This window comes from Corvus hawaiiensis, chromosome 3 (assembly GCF_020740725.1).
Source record: "Corvus hawaiiensis isolate bCorHaw1 chromosome 3, bCorHaw1.pri.cur, whole genome shotgun sequence".
NCBI classification, from domain to species: Eukaryota; Metazoa; Chordata; class Aves; order Passeriformes; family Corvidae; genus Corvus; species Corvus hawaiiensis.
Window position 1 is genome coordinate 93,600,037 of NC_063215.1, and position 19,025 is coordinate 93,619,061.

Genomic DNA, 19,025 nt, shown 5'->3' on the forward strand with positions numbered 1-19,025 from the left:
CATAGCATACAAACTGGCTTTCTGCTAAAAGCAGTTCCACATACTTGTAGATATTTAGTCCACAGGATCTGGCTAGAGTTATCACTAAAAATAAAACTGCTCAAAATGCATAGTGTAGACACTAGGCCCTCATCACCAAATATTCCATTTTTACTGTACTAAATTATTTGCTAACAGATAGAAACGGCTGTTGCAGCTTCTCAAACTCCTGTCCTTTGAAGCTGGTAGACACAAAAGAAACATGGCCAATATATAGGACAGAAGCAAAACTGGTTGATGAAATTGTATCTTATTTGAATGGAGTAAAAAATGCTGTTGGACTTTTCCTTGCCACAGCACAAACATTACCCAAAAGAGAACTCAAATTCAGAATACATTAGTCTGATGCCTCAAGCTTCTCATAAAAGATGCTTTTGCTATTTCAAGCAAGAGCCCTTACCCAAATTATGCTTCAGTAGCAGTAATAAGATACTTTCAAGATTTGTATGGCAAGCAAGACTGTTTGGGGAGGCCAAGGTTATGAATCCTTCCACTTTTTTCCAAATCCCCGCCATTTTTTTGGCACTGTTACCTCTAATTTCTGCACAGGATAGGCATATTCTTCTACCTTTCTATCCAGGAAATTATTAAATACTAGGGCTTAGTGAGATGCCCAGACTGACCATGCATATAAATCTAGAAAAAAAGGCCTCTGCTTCCTGAGACAGCAAACAAAACTTGTAAGACTGGGAAAGCTATGTGCCCAAGGTAAACTATAAATATACTTGTAAATGGGCAACACAAATACAAAAGTATTTAAACACTTTCTAAAAAACCAACAAAGCTGCTTGTGTGATTGAAAAAGCTAAAGCATTTCAGGACAAAAGCAAGTCTTCTTTCAACCAGATCAGACTGAAAAAAAATTAGAATAAATACTCAATTCCTTCGATGCAGCATCTAAAAAAGATCACTTGAAAATGCTTTTAAAATGTCAAACATAATAGCATACACATAATTAACGAAAATCACACATGGGAAGGTATTCAAGAAAAAATTTTTCTTGTCATATTTTCAAATTTGCAGAACTGAACGTAACCAGAGAAAGACCATTCCAACTGGAAATCCAGCAGGCACAGCCAATGCCTAGTGCAGTTAGGCCACAGCAGAGCTGTCTGTAAGCACTGTTCACCAGATCATAATACCAGCTCTCCACTGTTACTCAAGCAGCTTTTAATGGTCCTATATAATGGTCCAGTATAAATCCTGCAAGCACGCAACATAGCAAATTGACAGCTGCCACCAAATCATCACAGAACTATTTTTCCAGAAATTCATAAAAATCTGTCTCAGAAGCCACTTACTGCATTCTGTGAACACAAGTATATGGGAGCTTGGGAACAGTTTCTGTCAGTTGAAAAGCAGCTTCCAAAGATGAGTGGAGTTCTGTGGAAGAACATCCACAAAGTTGCACCTGAGTAACACCTGATTCCAGATGGCCATTCGCCTACCACAAGACCTTGGATAGTTACAATTAATCAGCCATGATCCGCTGTAACAGAAACCATCTTTACAGAAACGTATCAACTGTAAAAAAAATTCAGTCTTGGTCAGGGCACAGCATTGCAAAGGATGTCTTAAATAACAGGAAAAGTATATTCTTCTTTATGTATTTAATTATTTCCTTTTACTTCCCAGCAGGCTGATTACTGCTACATTCCTCTGGGAACATTTTTGCCTCCACAGAATACTACTTCAGTTCCCCAGAGTGGCTGAAAAACAGCAAGCAGAGGAATTTTAAAGCAATGAATGAACTCTTCCAAAATTCACAATCTTTATGCAAATGTTTTTTAGGGCACACCATAACAGACTGGCCATACATCGCCATGTATTATACTGCCTGTGGAAAAAGTAGTTCTGATTCCTGGTTTCTGTGGGACATCTACCAGACCCTGTGACCTTCTGGACACCTGTTAACACCTAAACCCCTCTGCCTTGCTTGAAAATTCAACAAGGGCAAGCAAAAAAAAAAAAAAAAAAATTAGTACTGTATAGAAAAGATACAACACTCCAGGTGGGGAGAGTAAGGAAAAAACCAAAAGGATCAGCACCTGAACTGTCAACCAGTAAATCAGCATCCCATATCACCATACACATAAGGTGGAAAATATAGAGCAACTTTTTTTTTTTCCTTCCTGAAATGTTTTATTCAAAAGAAAGAAAAAAAACCAAAAACTAGAAGCCATGTAAAAGGATTATTTGCCTAAGAAGATTTGATATTACACTCTGCAAGCAGGTTACAGAAAACACAGGAGATGGATTTATTCAGGATAAAATCCATATGTAAACTGTGTTCTCTGTTATCATTAGAACAGTACCTTTGTAAGTATGAATTAGAGGACAGGCAAAACCTGCTGTATCCCATGAATGTAGAATTGTTCTTCAGTAAGAAACCTACAAATTTTTGAAGGTTTGTTTTTGGGGTTTTTTTTAAGTAGAGAAATAATTTTTAAAGGTATTTATTAATTCAAAGCACTTTGATGTTCCCTTCATAAATCTGCATAATCATGTTAATTTATAAAATTGAACTGACCTGATTTTTTTCACTAATAAAATACATCACTTCAAAACTTTATTTCAACATTCATCCAAAATAATTGTACCGTATATTATTCAGCTTACATGCACGTGTGGCAAGTTCTGCACCCATTCCATTTGTTAACATTTTCTTTATTTCTACTCTTTAACCTCTATTTTATGCCATGAAATTCCAAGCACTGCAACACAAAACTGAATTATTATTAGCACTGAAATGATTTACTCTGGGAAAGCAAAGTGACATCTACATTCAAAGTATCAAATTTGACTATAACCTGAAATACAGGGAGTGTAGCATTATTCCAAAACTCACTTTCTTTTTCTCTCTCCTGTACTGGTAGCTTCAATAAATATACAAAGGGTCATGGTCTGCTTTTCTCTTTTAGCTAACTCTGGGAAGGAGAACGGATCACAAAATGGCAAACAGGATGAGTAACACGATATAGGGGAATAAATAGTCAGTAGGAAAAGGAAAAGGATTTTTTTATGAGAGGATTTTAATCTTACCGTGCTACAACTAAAAACTGGTCAATCTGACGGTCAGTAAGGGGGCTATCTGGATCCCACACTTTTACTTCCAGCTTTGCCTGTTCTCTGTCATCTAATTCTCCTGTCAAAAGGTAGATGGGACAAAACACTTATTACTCACAATGTTTTTCTTTGTGTAGTTCATGCACTATGTTTAAAAGAGACATTGTACATTTTTAAACATATACACATACACACGGAGTACTTAACAATCAGCAGTTATCCATTTAAATTCCATAATGCAACACCACCAAAATAAATATCTTCCCTTAACATCAGCATTTCAATTTAAGGAGACATTGTTAGGAAGCATAATATCAACGAACCTTAATAAAATGTTATTATAAACTTGAAACCATTACCTAAGTAACCAGTGACTTCTTTAAATTGCTTGTCTACTGTATCAAAGTTACTGTTTCACTTAAGCCATACTAAAATTAATTTTATACTTAACCAGCTTTAGTGATTAAATTCTATCCAATTTGTATTCTGCCCCCCAAAAAAAAATCATTATGCAAAAATGCTGTCTATTATATTTAGGCATTTTGTTACCTCTTCAGCCACTACATTATCTGTAGTGTTAATATAAACCATACTATTAAAATTTCTGAGTACATTGAGTAGTTCTAGCCTCTTACAAACAAATACGTAAGGCTTCACCACAACAAAGTTACTATATACTACATCAGCATTTCCGATCTTCATTTGGTTGAACAGAACAATTTGTGTACACGGACATGGCTGTAACAATGGGGGTGGGTCCCAAAATTTAATTTGCCCTATATTCATTGTTACAAGAGTATGGCATTTGTACTGCACAGAAGAACAGAGAAGTGTGAATTTGGTACAAGGATTCACGTTCATAAGAAAGCCTTGATATTGTCTTGCCTACTACACCAATAACTTCTCCTGTAAAGTAAGAAACATGTCAGAGGCTGATGGAGGAAGCACCACAGATTCTACCAGTATGAAAAGATTTACCTGTGGGATGTAGCCAACACATTTGTGGCCACAAGAGATGACAACAGTAAGTCAGAATCATTGTCTTTCCCTACTGTTTTAGAATAGGAGGGTGCTCTTCCCTCAGCGAACATGTGAAAACCACTAATGTTTAGCTGGTTGCCAGTACTTGTCTGTGACTTCTACACGCTCCTACAAGAATGAAAACCTGTTGTCAGATACAGCCACTCCACTCCCTTTGAAAATCTAGGCTGTGTGGGCACCTCTCTGATCACACAGAAGATCACTTTAGTCTGTGCTATTTCTTCTGACTTTATGAAAACAGCCAGTCTAATCTTGCGCAGTATCATCAAGACATGAAACAACCTGTACACTTGAGAGTCTGGAAGCAGACAGCAAACCAAGCACTGGCTCTTCTGAAATCATATTATATATGGTGAGTTCTCTAGCACATTGATTCTGGAAAGAAATTAAAATGTGGTATATATTTATCCCTAGCAAACACACAAGTTAGAACTGCACCATGCTGTCAGGCTAATGTTTCAGGAACAAATTTCACAGTCACATTCTCAGAAAAACACAGTAAATTACTTTCTTCCAATACACAGGCAATAAAGGATTGGCTGCCTAATGGGACTTCAGCTTCTGTTCAAGCTAATTGACATCCAGTACTGGAGAGAAACTTGATTTCTGGCATCTTGGATACGATTTTAGGTCTATCAACTTATTGTATCGATTGCACACCTGTCAATACATTCATTTCTTCCATCTGTGACAGACACATTGTGGGTGATGTTCTACACTTTATAAATATTCTCTGAGCACTTCATTTCAGTCTGTTAATATATAGTTTTTAAATATCTTTAATGTTAGTTAACTGTTTCAGGACATATTCTGGAGATCATAACAACACTCAGGTAGATTACACTTCTCACAAAGATTAAAAGATCATACAAACACAGCACCAGTATTCAATCAAAACATGTCTATCTCCTGAATCAAGTCTGCAAAAAGAACAAAAAAATTGCAATACTACAATTCTTACTTCAATTAGAGGTAATCAAGCAATTGCTACCATAAAGTGTTGTAACTCTTGATGAAGGTGAATCTGAAACATTGCCAAGCAGTATTTTGCAATGGCAGTAGACATAAATAGGATACAAGCAATGGAATATCCATACCAAAATAATCTAAACACATATAATAATTGCAATATTAAATATCACTGCAACAATGGTAGGCAAAGGTTTCCAGAAAATAAGTGGAGTCTGCCAAACTGCACTTTAAAAAGCTACTTAATTCCCGATTTTCCACTTACATGGCATGATATAATCACTTAAACAGGGAAAGTAACCCAAACAGACCAAACCATGGAGGCAGTCAAAAAGTGCTGTAGAAATCTTTGCAAAGTTCATTTCAGGAATAAGTTTTTTGTTAACTTCCTTTGCCTGTGCTGAGAGCATCAGTATAGGAGGATCACATAAGACAAACAGGTCTTTCAAATAATAATCATAAACCCTCTGTGTTTTACTTGAGCTGTCAGTCCTTAGCAGATCGTGCCTGTGCCACATCCTATAGGATTTTTAATGGAGAAAATCACTTTAAAACTAAGATGCAACTTTTCTGTTAGCACGGCAAGATTTCTCTTCTACATGGTTGAATTTGATGCCAAAGTATAAGACATTCAAACTGAACAGATAATAAAGCTGTCATAGTATTAATTCATTATATTGCAAAACCCAGGTCACAAAGGAATGGGGGAGTTTTACTTTCAACATTTTCAATGCATCTGAGAAGTTCAGTTTTAAGTGTGTCACCCTCCCTTACCACCAGCTTCTGAGAAGTGCCAGGCAATTTTTTTTTAATAGCTGGTATGACATACCAGTACATCCAACTTATTCTAATCACTGCTTATAATTTTGTTATAGCCAGTCTAACCCTGATGACTAATTTTATTGGAAAACATTAGTAGATGGTCAGAAATATGTCTGGTTTACTCTTCATCAATCATTCAGTTCCTTATTTCTCATGGCTCTCTTCTAATAAAAACATAAGTTATTTTTTTCTCTAAAAAAGAAGTAAAAATGTTTTGTATTTCAGTCAGTCCTTCTAAACAAATGAAAGCATAATATGCCCCTCTGAACAAAAAATGGAAGAAAAAATTTACAAATAAAAAGTAAACCAAATGCATTTAAGATGAGGTACAAGAAATTAAAGATCTACTTAGTCTTTTAGATTTCACTTCTTGCAGACAAATACCCCAAAGATATCAGATTCAGTATGATCCTATGTTCTTCTTGTATCCAACTAAAAAAAAATAACTTGCAATATAAACTATGAGCAGCTTCTTAGAGTGAAATTCTTTTAATTTAATAAATACATAACAATACTGCAATGTCATATGCTATTAAGAAACTGAAATATGAACCTATACGTTAGGTTTTATTTTAAAAATGGTTTTCAATGAAACAATGCAAATTCCACTTCTAATGACAAACAGTTGATGAGGTATCTGATTTTAAAGACAGTTATGATGTATAAAGTCTTATTTTTATGTATTGCACGATCTGCACTATTTTTCAAGATACTTTTTTACTCTCCTTCTCAAAAAGTAATTTAGCTGTCAATTCAATCCAAACATGCAAACTAAACACCTGTAGTGCTCAGCTTTCTGAATGAATCCACCTTTCAGGATATGCAAAACAGAGATACCAGATGCTGGATCCTTAATTACAGCGGACAGAAAACCTGTAGCTGTGGGGTTTTGCTCATTGTAAGACAGCAGATGTATCCATGGACAGAATTGTATCCATGGACCAGACCACGAATTTCAACCAGAGAGTTCCTCCTAGTAAGCAAATTCATTTATTCATACAACCTCCTGAAATCAGCCAGTTTTGATGTATGTGTTAATTCCTCAGACTCACCAGACATCTAAGCAGATAAATGTGAAGGCACTGGTAGAGGCTCATATTCTTAATGCTTAGCACATATTTAAGAATTCAATTCAGCGTCTTCATCTCTGTGTGTCGGTTTTGTACTTGTGAAACAAGAATAGCTCTTAGCTAACATTGCAAGGATGTGAAGAGAGGTACTTGTTGGTTCTTATCCTCTCCTAGATGAGTTGACCATGCAACACAACAAAATTTCTTTCACTGAAATATGGATTTAGCAGATAAAGCAGTTAGCAGGTTTTTGCCTGAACTCCTTGGGAGTATGCTATCTGCAGGTAATACTAAATGGTTTTTAGAACATAGTTTCATGTGTCGTTTGTGTGCCATTACTGTAAAAATAGGCAACTAGTCAGTGAAAATGAGGTTTCAGTTCATGAACCACATTCTCATGCTGCTATTTAGACAGTCTGCAAACATTTTCTCTAACTTGCAGAGGAGAAAAATAGACTCACAATGAATTTTCTTGTACTGTATGTGAATGAATTTCCAAACATTAAGCCTGTCTGTCTAATGTGACATCTGATCTTTCTCCTTGGACAAAAAGTACATTAGTTCCTCACTAAAACAGTCAGCATATTCATTCTGCATAAAATTCTTATTACTCATTTTTATTTAATTTTTTTTATCATTTGCAATTCTCACCAGTACAGATAATAAAAAATAATCCAGATAAAAAGTTCAAAAGTTTATACTTACCTCTTCAAAAAATATAATGGAGTCACATGCAAATAACTTCTCTGATCACAGTAACATGAGAAAGCTTAGATGAAAAGTGTAGGCAAAAGAAAAATTATCAGTTTACCTTTCAATTTCAAAACAATCTCCCCTCTGCCTTAGCTTGCCTGACAGATGTGTATTCAGATTTCAATTATTCAGATAAGCAGTTACATGCTTACACAAATGTCATAGTAAAAATTTATGAATGTAAGACATGTATATGGACCAGAAATGAAAAACAGGCTACGTATAGAGACTACAAGTGAAAGATATAATGTAATATAGGCCTGTTACTTGTCTACAAGTATTTAAACTGCTATTGGGCATTTTTAAAGCGAATAAAACATGCATAGTCCAATCACCACCTATCCTCTAGAGCTTGAGTTTATAAAAAACATTTAACCATTCTTCACTTGAAAAATCCCTTTTGAAATAAAACTGCCTCCTGTGACCTGAAGTTCTCTCAGTGTTCAGCTTTACAGTACTTATAATTTAATCACTGATGATCAAAAGACAAGAGCTCGCAAAACACTCAAAAGAGCTTTAATTCATCATGTTCTAAATTCCTAGAAATTAACAGAAATAATTACACTTGAGCTCAGAATAAACTGAACTATAACCATGTATTAATGACCAACTCCTACATAATGCTGCATCGAGAATGGTTGGCTTATGGAAATACCCAGTGCTGGAAGGAAGGAACAAATGAGGCTGCCTCTTTCTCAAAACCCTGCAGAACTGTTCTCAGTTTTTCTGAAATTCCTGAAACACATGAGGCAATAGAGTTTTCAGGAAAGCATAGTGAAAATGATTCTGAGTGTTAATAATAGCAGTACTGTACTACATATGAATATTAGTAGTATTTAAAATACCTGCTTTCGAAAAAGGGATGCCACAATGCAGAGACATTGCATTCTCAAAAAAAAAACCAAAACAAAAACCAAACCAAAACAAACAAAAAAACCAAACCAAAACCAAACCAAACAAAAAACCAAAACCAAAACAAACAAATAAAAAAACCCCAACAACAAAAACCTAATGAAACAAACACACACCAAAATCAAACCCTGACTAAATTAAAATGAAACTGTGGTACTTCAGTTTCGGGTTGGTTTGGTTTTTTTTAAAAACCTTAATGTTAAAAATATGCAAATTCCCTGTGACTTAAGGATTCTAAAGAAAAATAAGACTTCTCATGTGAATAAATGTAAACAAAAAATTTAAAGGAGAACTTTTTGTTTAGGATAAAATATATTTTGACTTACTCAAATGTAAAAAACCATATTTCATCTGCATCTGCTATTTGTTTTTCATCTCCTACAGAATAAATTTAGAAGAAAAATCCGACTTGCAGTAAAACAGCAAAGAAACAAAAATCTGAACTTACAATGAGTCCTTTTAGGTGAAGTTACTGAAGTAGAAAATACCAGCAAAGTCGTTGCTGCTTGAAAAGTGATTTGAGTGCTCACGGGGATAGTAAGCACATACACAGCACACCATAAATAACTGTATCCATCCTAAGACTGACTACCCGACAGAACTCATTTAGGATTTGAACAACCTCAGCCAAGGCTCTACAGCTATCATTAACAACAAAATCTCTATGACAGCTATCATGCACAACCTTCCACACCAACGATGGTCTGCAGCACAAACCATTCATGCTGCACTGCAACCAGAGGGCCAAAATAAGATGGCTACTTTAACCATTTCCTTCAAGTTGTAGAAAAACCAGAGGTTCATAACAAACAGAACACTGATAACAGAAGCCTAAGTCCCCTCAAGGAGCTAAAGGCAGCAGGGTATCATGGCTCTTTTTTTACGAAGACCAAAACTTTGACGGACTTCACCTCAAGCATAAATCACACTTGACAAAGGCAGACATGCTTTTACAATTTGGTGCAACCAACAAACAAGAAACCAAACAACCACAGAAAAAACCCACTCCAACTATCCCCAAGCAGGACAACCTGCATAGCTCACCTCAACTGTTGCACAGCTTTTAAAAAATCTAATTGATAACAGCACAATTTCCAACTCTTCTAACTTATCCTTGACTGTTAACATAGAAGTTGTGAATGATCTGAGAACTGAAGCTCAGAAATTTCCATGACCATACTTGGTCTCTTTGATCAAAATTATACATGCAGTTAATACCTCAACAAATTGTACCACAAGGCAACAAGTATTTTTAAATAACATCACTGAAAACACTTCAGAAAACACTATGGTTTACATTGCAAAGCTTCAAATACCTAATTGAGCTTCTCTAGTACATGTGGCCACAGCCCTAAACTACAGATTTTCCTTGCAAATGCATGATTAATCAGAAGCAAAGTTTTACTGAAAACAGGCATCAAGAGGCCAGTTACATGTGTTTTGCTTAATTTCTAGTAAAACTGATAAAATTCTATAAACATGCTTTTAATTGCCCAGCACAAAAATCACTAACTCAGCTCCCTAGAAGCAAGATAGTCAAAACTGATGTAAAGGATATTATAATCCTATTAAAATGTGACATGAACAACATTGTAAAGTGCATTTTACTGTTCGTGATGATCAAGCATTTGACAGTTAATTAAGCAAAATTTATTGTATGAGCTTAATAACAAAAAAATATTCAAATCTAACAAAGGACTACCATGTTTAAATTGGTTAACCCTCAAGAAACAGCTCTTACTTATGGAAGATATTGTAGAAAAAATTTCATGTTAACTCAAAGTCAAAAGTGCCACCAACAGAAACCCTATTTGAGAACAAAATATATTTGAGCATATATAACCAGGAATTTTATTATTTGCTGGGATTCATCTCATCTAAATATCTGATCTATTTTAGATATTCATTTTCAGATGAGATGAATCAAGGCTCAGCAATTCCTTCTATTCTGACCATAAAGGTAAGTCTTACTGGGTTAGCACCATCACACCTGTTATGTCTGGTGTTCTGTTGCAGCTTCCACAAATAGGAACTCCTAGATCTGCTTGTTATATCTTTGTTCCATGCACTTCTTCTGAAAAATCCATTGAAATAGAAAGCCACCATCTTATAGTTGAACAAAGATTGTTCTACTTCTGCCATTTTCTAACCAATATTTTGAAGTTATAATTTATTTTGCTGCTAATTTACCAGATTTTCTGTCAAATATAAAATTTCAATGAATTTCACACTGAATTTGGTGAAATAAATTTTTACAAGATTCCAAGGCATCTAGAAGCAAACCTGGGTTAGGCATAACCATCTCCTTTTGTACTTGCCCCTAAAGGTATTTTTTATTTCAGACTTTGAGCTTTGCTTTCTGCTCTGTGGGTCCCAGTGAGGTCACCTTGAATTGACAGGAAACCTGGTTTTAGACACTGACTGTGAACTCCCAAATTACTGTATGTAGGACAAGGGAGGTAGGCAAGCAGGTAGACACACTAGCTCCTCAATCCCATCCAAAAATAACTTTATGGTTGACAGCTTTTTCCACGTAAATCTTCCCCTCACCTACTGCTCATCGAAGAGCCTAAAGGTGCTGCTGTTGCCACCTTCTGTGTGTGCACAAGAAAAGCAGCTCTTCCTTCAATCATACCTAAGCAACTGGGTTTACATTAAACCCACTAACTTATTCTTGAAATGGCAATTTGTTTCACTCACAAAGGAAACACTAAAATCAGAATCATCAGCCCTCACGATTTTTTAAAGCCAGTTAAACACAAAAGGTTAGATGGATAATATTCTTGAAACATTGAACTCAGGAGAAAAAGAGGCAATATTTTACGAATTTTATTTTCTAAGAACTACCTATTGTATTAATGTGTCCAGTTCATATCCAGCAAAAAAGTGATCACTTAGCACAAATTACAGACCATATTTTCTGGAAATCGATAGGACATGAAGACACAATATTTGTTTATCCTGTCGGATATTTCCCACAGACGTGCACTGTCTGTCTTCAGAGTATCTGCCTGTCCAATTTTTAACTGAAATATTTGAATACAGAACCTTCTAAAAATATTTCATATCAAGGGTTTTTAAAAGGGACTGATTATTATCTTCTCACAACAGAATTAAATCATGGCAACTACATCAACACTAACAGAAATAATCCAGCACACAGACTTTTGACAACAGAATCAGATGCACCATTCAAATTACTGCTGTAGGTCTCTGGCTTTATGATTTTCAAACTCAGCAGTGGTTCATATAATGAAGCATTATGTTCACATAATCAGCATTATGTACCACAAAGTAACAGAACAGATCCCTCCTCATGAGATTACATTTGAGTTTCACTATTCTAAGGCATATTTTTCATTTATTACATGAAAAAAAGATTTAGTTATATGGGAAGCATTTGTAGAACCAGAAAATACAATACACCAAGTCTAAGCATCTTGAACTTTCACTATTTTAAAAATCCAAACAGATTGTAGATGAGTTTCTCATCTGTCTCTTTACTTGTAACTATGTTTAAACTCAAAATCCTAAAATACCAATATTCCCAAACATTAAAAGGTTTGAACTCTGAGTATAGAAGTTTCTATTTGGTATGTCTGGTCTATTAAAAACAACATGCTCTTACAACTGAGTTGCAGTAAGAAGCACAAAAACAGTGAAGACTTTAGAAACCACCCTTAAAGTAATTAATTTATTCTTTTTCAAAACAGAAAAATTTTAGAAACTTTAAATACAGTTTCTCTGTACATCATCCAAATTTTGCTTAAATTTGTCCAACTGCTCCCTTTCTTCCTACTAAGCACTCAGTTACTTGAACTGCATTAATTCTAAAATGCCTTGGCTTCAAAAACTAAATAAACTGCACAGCAAGTACTATTTCTAGGCACTCACTGGGTATTTTCAGGTGTGCAAGAGGGACTCCAGCTTTTAGTTTGTAATTTTATTTACGAGAAGAAAAAAAAGCTTCAAACAGAACATCTTTCCTACAGGCTGCTTCTTCCTCCATTTCAGACTCTTATTCCTCTTCTGTATGTCTTAGTAGGGGGTACTCCTGTTCCTTGCCCACTTCACACTCTTTGTATTGCTTTAAATGGCCAGAGAGAACCCAATTGTGTCAGATGCCTGCTCCATAAAGAATTCCCTAGGGTCTCCTTTTAAACCCAGATGCAAGAGATATGCAGTGCTGGGCAGGGAACAGGACTGCAGCTGGGAGGGGACCATTAGCATGTGACTTAAGATCATCCCTCCAGGCCATTAAAACAGGAACTTCCAAACAGTCTGGCATTGCTGATGTGGGCATTCAATTAGGACTAGCAGCCACTTCTCCAGATAAACCTTTAAACCTAATCATTCCACATCGTACTTGTCAATGTCTTGCTGCCTCTCTCCTTCCATATACCTCTGCATGGATACAGAAAACTCACTTCCCAAATCAAACTAAGCCTTCCTGCATCCATCATCGCGCGTCCCTCCCTGGCATGTCTCCATTTTGCCCAGTGATGTCTGGCTCTACCTGACTTGCTATGTACTCAGAATCTTTAACGATGGGGAGAGCTGGATGAGCTGAAAGGAGCTGCTGCACACAGGCAATTAACTCACAGTAAACATTCTTAGCAGACACTTCCCCCTGCTCAGATAACCGTGGCTGGGGACAGTTGCCACTGGGATGCTGCCCAGGATAACACAAGAGCCCCTCGCTGTCTGCCAGCACCGCAGGGCCTTTCCCACAGAGCTGCCCCTCCTTCATACCCAAATAAATTTCGTACATTTATGAAATATATGAGTACGGGTAACTTCATACGCTATAATTTTCCCTTCAGCTAGACAAAAATTAAGGACATCTCACATCACAGAGGGAGAAAACCGTCTTTGTGATTAAGACACATTACTAGATGTGGGATTAATTTTTTTCTTGTCACTCTTCTTTTATCCTCCTATTTGCTACAACATAGTCCAAATTTCAGATGGCATTAAAACGGCTAAGGTCTTCTCAGACCATCAGTAGAGTCAAAAGGTCTATAAACTACCAAAGAGTCCAAGACCTTGACAACATGATCTATTCAAAAAGGAAGCAAATAAGATAAATTTAAATTAATTGTTGGAAGAGAAATCAAATTAATTTTCTGCATTTGTGATGACTGGACAGAAGTGGAGATGTTCATGTGCATCATGAAAGACCTAAAAGATACATCTTAAAATGAAGCATTTGTAGGAGAAGTAACAGAAAAATTATACACTAGGAACAGTAACAAGTTATTTGAGTTTGGACAAGAATCCTCTCCAGATTTCTACAGGGTATCAGGAATACAACAGCTACTAATCGAGACACATGAGCTCAAATCCAGTTGTTTTATACCAAGGGCGTGAAGGAGGGAGTGTGAGCTAAAGAAAAAATGTGGGCAACTAAGCATAGTCAAGGCTCACAGCTATACTAGCCAAACTAGTCAAAATTGCAACAACGCCACAGTGGTCAATAGGCCTTTTATAAAGAAAAATCCCACCTCACGTAATTCCTGAAGTGCTGCAAAAAGATCATAGAGGGACATAAGGAAGCTCAAGATGACAGCCTATTGGATTTCTAGTAGGCTTTAAACAAGTTTTAAGAACACTAAGAAACCACAAACGACAAGATCACCTGCATGGATAAACAGCTGATGGTCTGACTCAGCATGGTCCTTCCTACACTGCTGGGCTGCTTTCTTGAAAATGCTGATTTCAACACTTAAACATGTTACATTACCTAGCACTGCACTGTTCTACCACATCCTGGTACATGAAATCAAATGTAACATAAGAAAATCTATTTTGATAAATTACTTTAAAAAAAACCCATACGAAATTGTTATTTCAAATTGTTATAATTTTCTTGAAAATACAATTGTTCGGTTGGGATATTTTTTGGCAGAGAATTACTACAGACAGTTTCACCAGACTTACATACCATGCCCAGAATGCAGTCATGATAAAATATTTTGTTAATTTGTTTAGAAAATATCCTTTGCTTCAGAAGTTTTAATAGAGCTTTGATGGACAGAAGAACAATTATGGACCTTTTCTGACTTGGTTGCAGCCTTTCCACTTGATGCACAACACCATCAATGAATGAAAATAAGCATTACTTAAGAAATTACTGATTTGGCCAATGAGATTACAGTAAACAATTGGCTTCCCTATTTGCAACATGACTACAATTGTATTTGTTCAGCTAATCTGTCATGCATTTTACTTTGTGACAACGCATTTACATTGCGTGACAGCTGCAGTTAGACCTGTGATGGCATGCATGAGGCAAAAAGAGCAGTGCAGGCATGTGACAGAAACAATAATGCATTAGATGAACTCCTACAGAGCAAAGAAACTTTCCTGTTTCTCCCATACTTAAGCATTATCCTACTTCATAAACCAGATCCCTAATGACATGCCAGCACTTTTCTCTCTCTCTTTCTCTGCTTTTTAGCCAACCATGTAAAACAACCTGTCACTGCATCAGTTGTTCCACTGCCTGAGACACACTGGTTGAAATGCCAGAATTTAAAAACATTTGGACTTTAAAGCTGTGAGACAAGTAAGAATCAATGTCATATAAAAGTCTACCAAGTATCTAAAGTAGCTTGCCTGGCTGCAATCTCCCTGTACACAAAACATGACTAAATACAATCTGTTAAAGGTGACAACAATTTGATCATATTCAGAACAACCTATAAAAGTGTCTTGTTACTAAGTAACAATAATAATAATGCCTTGCCCAAACCAACACTGTATAGGGTTTTGTTCTTGCTTGTTTAGGGTCTTTAGCTTTGTTTACTGAAGTTACTAGTCACCTATAAGCTGTTGATCAAATACAGCAGGTGAGTGCACCAGACAGCAGCTTCTGGCCATCACACATGCAGAGAACCACATACCTTGCTCCTGTACTGTGCAGTAGGGATGCTCAAAACAAGATACTACTTGTCCAAATTCATGCTCTTGATTCTCAGAGATAAATCTTTTTATTCTTGCTGTGCACAGAGGAGAAGAATGTTGCCCCATGCTGGATACAGATGTGAAAATAAACTGCTACATCCACCAAGCAAGCCACTAGAGAATGTGTTGTTAAAGAAAGGACCTTTTTCTGTATCCTGCTAGCCAGAATTTGAGTCAATGCTGTAGAACAGTCTCCTGCCTTCAGGAGCAACTAAAAAGACCCTAAAAATCTTCAAACTAGAATGTAGACAGACTGTAACGCTTGGCACTGGGGGGATGGAAGACATCACACAACCATATCATCATTCAAATCTGACAACTTTTACTCCCAAGTTTTACTCCCAAGAATGGTGATAACAAAAGTCGGAAGAGACTGTGGAAAGAAATCTGCCTGGTCTTTCTCCAAAGTTACAGTCTTCACTAAATGTGTGATCTAAGCAATTTAGCTACACCATTACAAACAAAAGTGGCATAGATTTACAAGGTTTACGCTTTTCAACCAAATTTAAACTTTGTTTACATTTGTTTACCGCAATTGTGTAAAGGATTTATGACCCAATATAACTTGAAGTGGGAAAACAGAAAACAGTTGAATCTGGAATACTTTATTACACATCTTGTTTTTAATAAACCTTTTAGTCTTTTGAAAGTAGGCGTTCTTTTAATTTCAAAAATTAAAGAGAAATATAAATTTATAAAACACCCCTGGGGCAGGGAGAAACAGGTATGCTGCATTATCCAAAGTTTGACCTAAACACCTGCTTTTGCAGTACGTTTTACTCAAGGATGCAAAAATGGCAACATCAATGCAAGGAAAAAAAAAAAATCTATTCCTACAAAAAACACACAGAGTTCTCCAATAAACACCAAAAAATCCAAAACAAAAACGCCATAGTCTATTCAGATAGAACTGGAATATTTCATCTACTAGAATTCATCTGTGTATTTTCAACAAATTAATTTCATGTTTATAGAGCATTTTTTTCCTTTTCTGCCATGTTGTGACTGGTCTTCTGAAAGCTAATCTGAACTGTCTTTGGTCATTTGAATTGGATTTATATGCCAGTAACTTTGAAAATAAAACAACTGATGGTGTCTGAATCTTTGATTTGTCTAAACTTTTTTTTAATGGTTCTGGGGATTTTCTGTAAATATAAAATATGCCTACCAACCACCTTCAAAAAAGTAGTCTTCCTTTATATTACAGGACAACTTTTATGTGTGAACAAATTCAGCAATGCTTTTAATTTTATTTCGCAATATTATTATTAGATGATATAAAATCTGATTTTTCCAAACTGACAGGATGTTGTCTAAATTCTGTCTTTTAATTTCAGGTGATGGCTCTAGGCTTAAAAGTTACATATTACAGCATAACAATTTGGAGATACAGATCACTAGCCACTTTTAACAATACAGGCTGAAAATTTACATAAAGATTAAATATCTTCACAGAATCCATATTTTCCAAATATAACTCTTCTATTCTAATAATTTTTAACATTGCTTAGATTTGTTTTCGTGAAAGAAAAGGCTTGACAGTGAATGGATTAACTTCCAGGCTGTCAGCTTACATAGACACAGCAACAGCTGAATCATCTTTTGTTTTTCCTTGGAGGTCAGAGGGCTATGGAAACATTTAGAAAAAAATCAGCCCAAACTACCATAATTCAGATATTTTTATCCTCCCAAAACCAAACTCTTTTTTTCCACCAGCCACTTGAAATAAGTGCAGATTGAGCCAACTAAACTGCTCAAGTGCTCCATGTACCAACAGATCCTTGGTTTGTGGGCAGTTTCGTGCTTCTCAGCTTTGATGGATTATTACTTCCTACTAAAGGCAGCAAGAAGACTGCACCACTCATTGCATTTTGGGGGTTAGTGGGGTGTGAGAAAAAGAAGACAGTAACACACAGTGAAATCCTATCTCCATGATATGAGAAAGAGATCATCTACTCATGTTAACTAAATCAAGTATTTAACTCAGAATGTTAAGCTCCAGAAGAACTTGGTAACTTTAGTTTAAATGAATATGGAATTTAATTTTAGAAAAAAACCAAGTAAGTAAAATTTGAACAGGAAAAAATTTATATGTAATGTTCACTATCTCATAATTAGCCTCTGTCTTTAGTAATTTAAGTAAGAAAAATTCAGTAGGAAAAGATTTCCTGTCTGGCAGACAACCCCAGTTATCCTGAAAACTACCTACAGTTCAACCAGGTACTTGGGAATCAGATCAGTACTTCCCAGTTACCTCTCACACACATTGAGACAGCCATTTTCACACTAGCCCTCTGGCAAGCTTTCCTCCTGAGCATATGAATGCCTACAGGACTATTTTTTCCCTATGGCAGGTACATTTTACAGCAAGAATAGCAGTGGATCACAGTCTATTCATAAACATGTTCTGAAACAGGTCTGTACACCTTGTAAACAAACCTGGAAGTGACTTCCTAGAGTTTATTTCTGGTTATTAAAAGATGAGTCAGAATAATAATGCAGATGATCTATTAAACAACATTCATTGTAAAATAATCTGCCACTTGCCAGGAAACCAAATTATTCTTGTTTTATACATTTATTAAATAAGCTCTGTAGAAATCAGAAATAATGGGGGATTTTGTGCAAAAGAAAAAGTACAGCAGCAAAAAAAAAAGCAGATCATGGTGAGTAGAAAACACAACATTTAAGGTTACAAATATATATATTTGGGGCATTCAGAACTCCTTGGACTTACTGCAAGTGATGTTCTTCTCACATAATCCTTTCTTTTTAAAGAGTAACTACCATGATTCTTGAAAATAGTATCTACATCTAGATACTTCTGAGGAAACTTTTTTTTTTTTTAATTTAATGGGCAAATACAATTGCAAGTACAACAAGACATAGCTATTCATACTTCTTAAATGCCATACAAACATTAAATAAATATTTTACTTGCAATTTTGTTTAAAAGAATAGTTTGTACATAGCAAAAGACTAAGGCGTAGGTAGTTGTGCTAGATTATAAATAAATAAAATTTTAAAAATATTAGTGATTTTAAAGCAATGCCAAGGCTAGAAATAGTTGTTTCAATCCTGCTACAAAACAGACAAGAGGCTTTAAAGACAATATGTTAAAATAAGAAGAAACAAAGACATACATTCTCTATGCATTCTTCATTTTAAAAGGGAAAGAAGAAATATATTTTTCACTTGTTTTACTACAGTGTTATTATTTTACAAAATGGGTTGGTTCTTAACATCTTCTCTCAATGCAGCCTATGTTAAGTAACTAACCAGACCATATAATTAAACAAACAAATATTGAATGCCCATGCACAGACTGGAAACGGACATATTTTTAACAGCTATTCAAGAGTCCTTTCTTTTTCCATATCTACTGGC

General features: G+C 35.6%; 1 protein-coding gene across 4 annotated transcripts in view; it reads right to left on the bottom strand.

The window, feature by feature from the left end:
• The window catches only part of MTA3 (metastasis associated 1 family member 3), a 137,826-nt gene that overhangs the window by 79,668 nt on the left and 39,133 nt on the right, over window positions 1–19,025 (bottom strand). For all 4 annotated transcript variants that reach the window (XM_048297265.1, XM_048297263.1, XM_048297266.1 and 1 more), the window contains exon 7: window positions 3,082–3,184. In XM_048297265.1, the coding sequence (XP_048153222.1) occupies window positions 3,082–3,184 (103 nt within the window). The remainder of the gene's footprint in view (window positions 1–3,081; window positions 3,185–19,025) is intronic.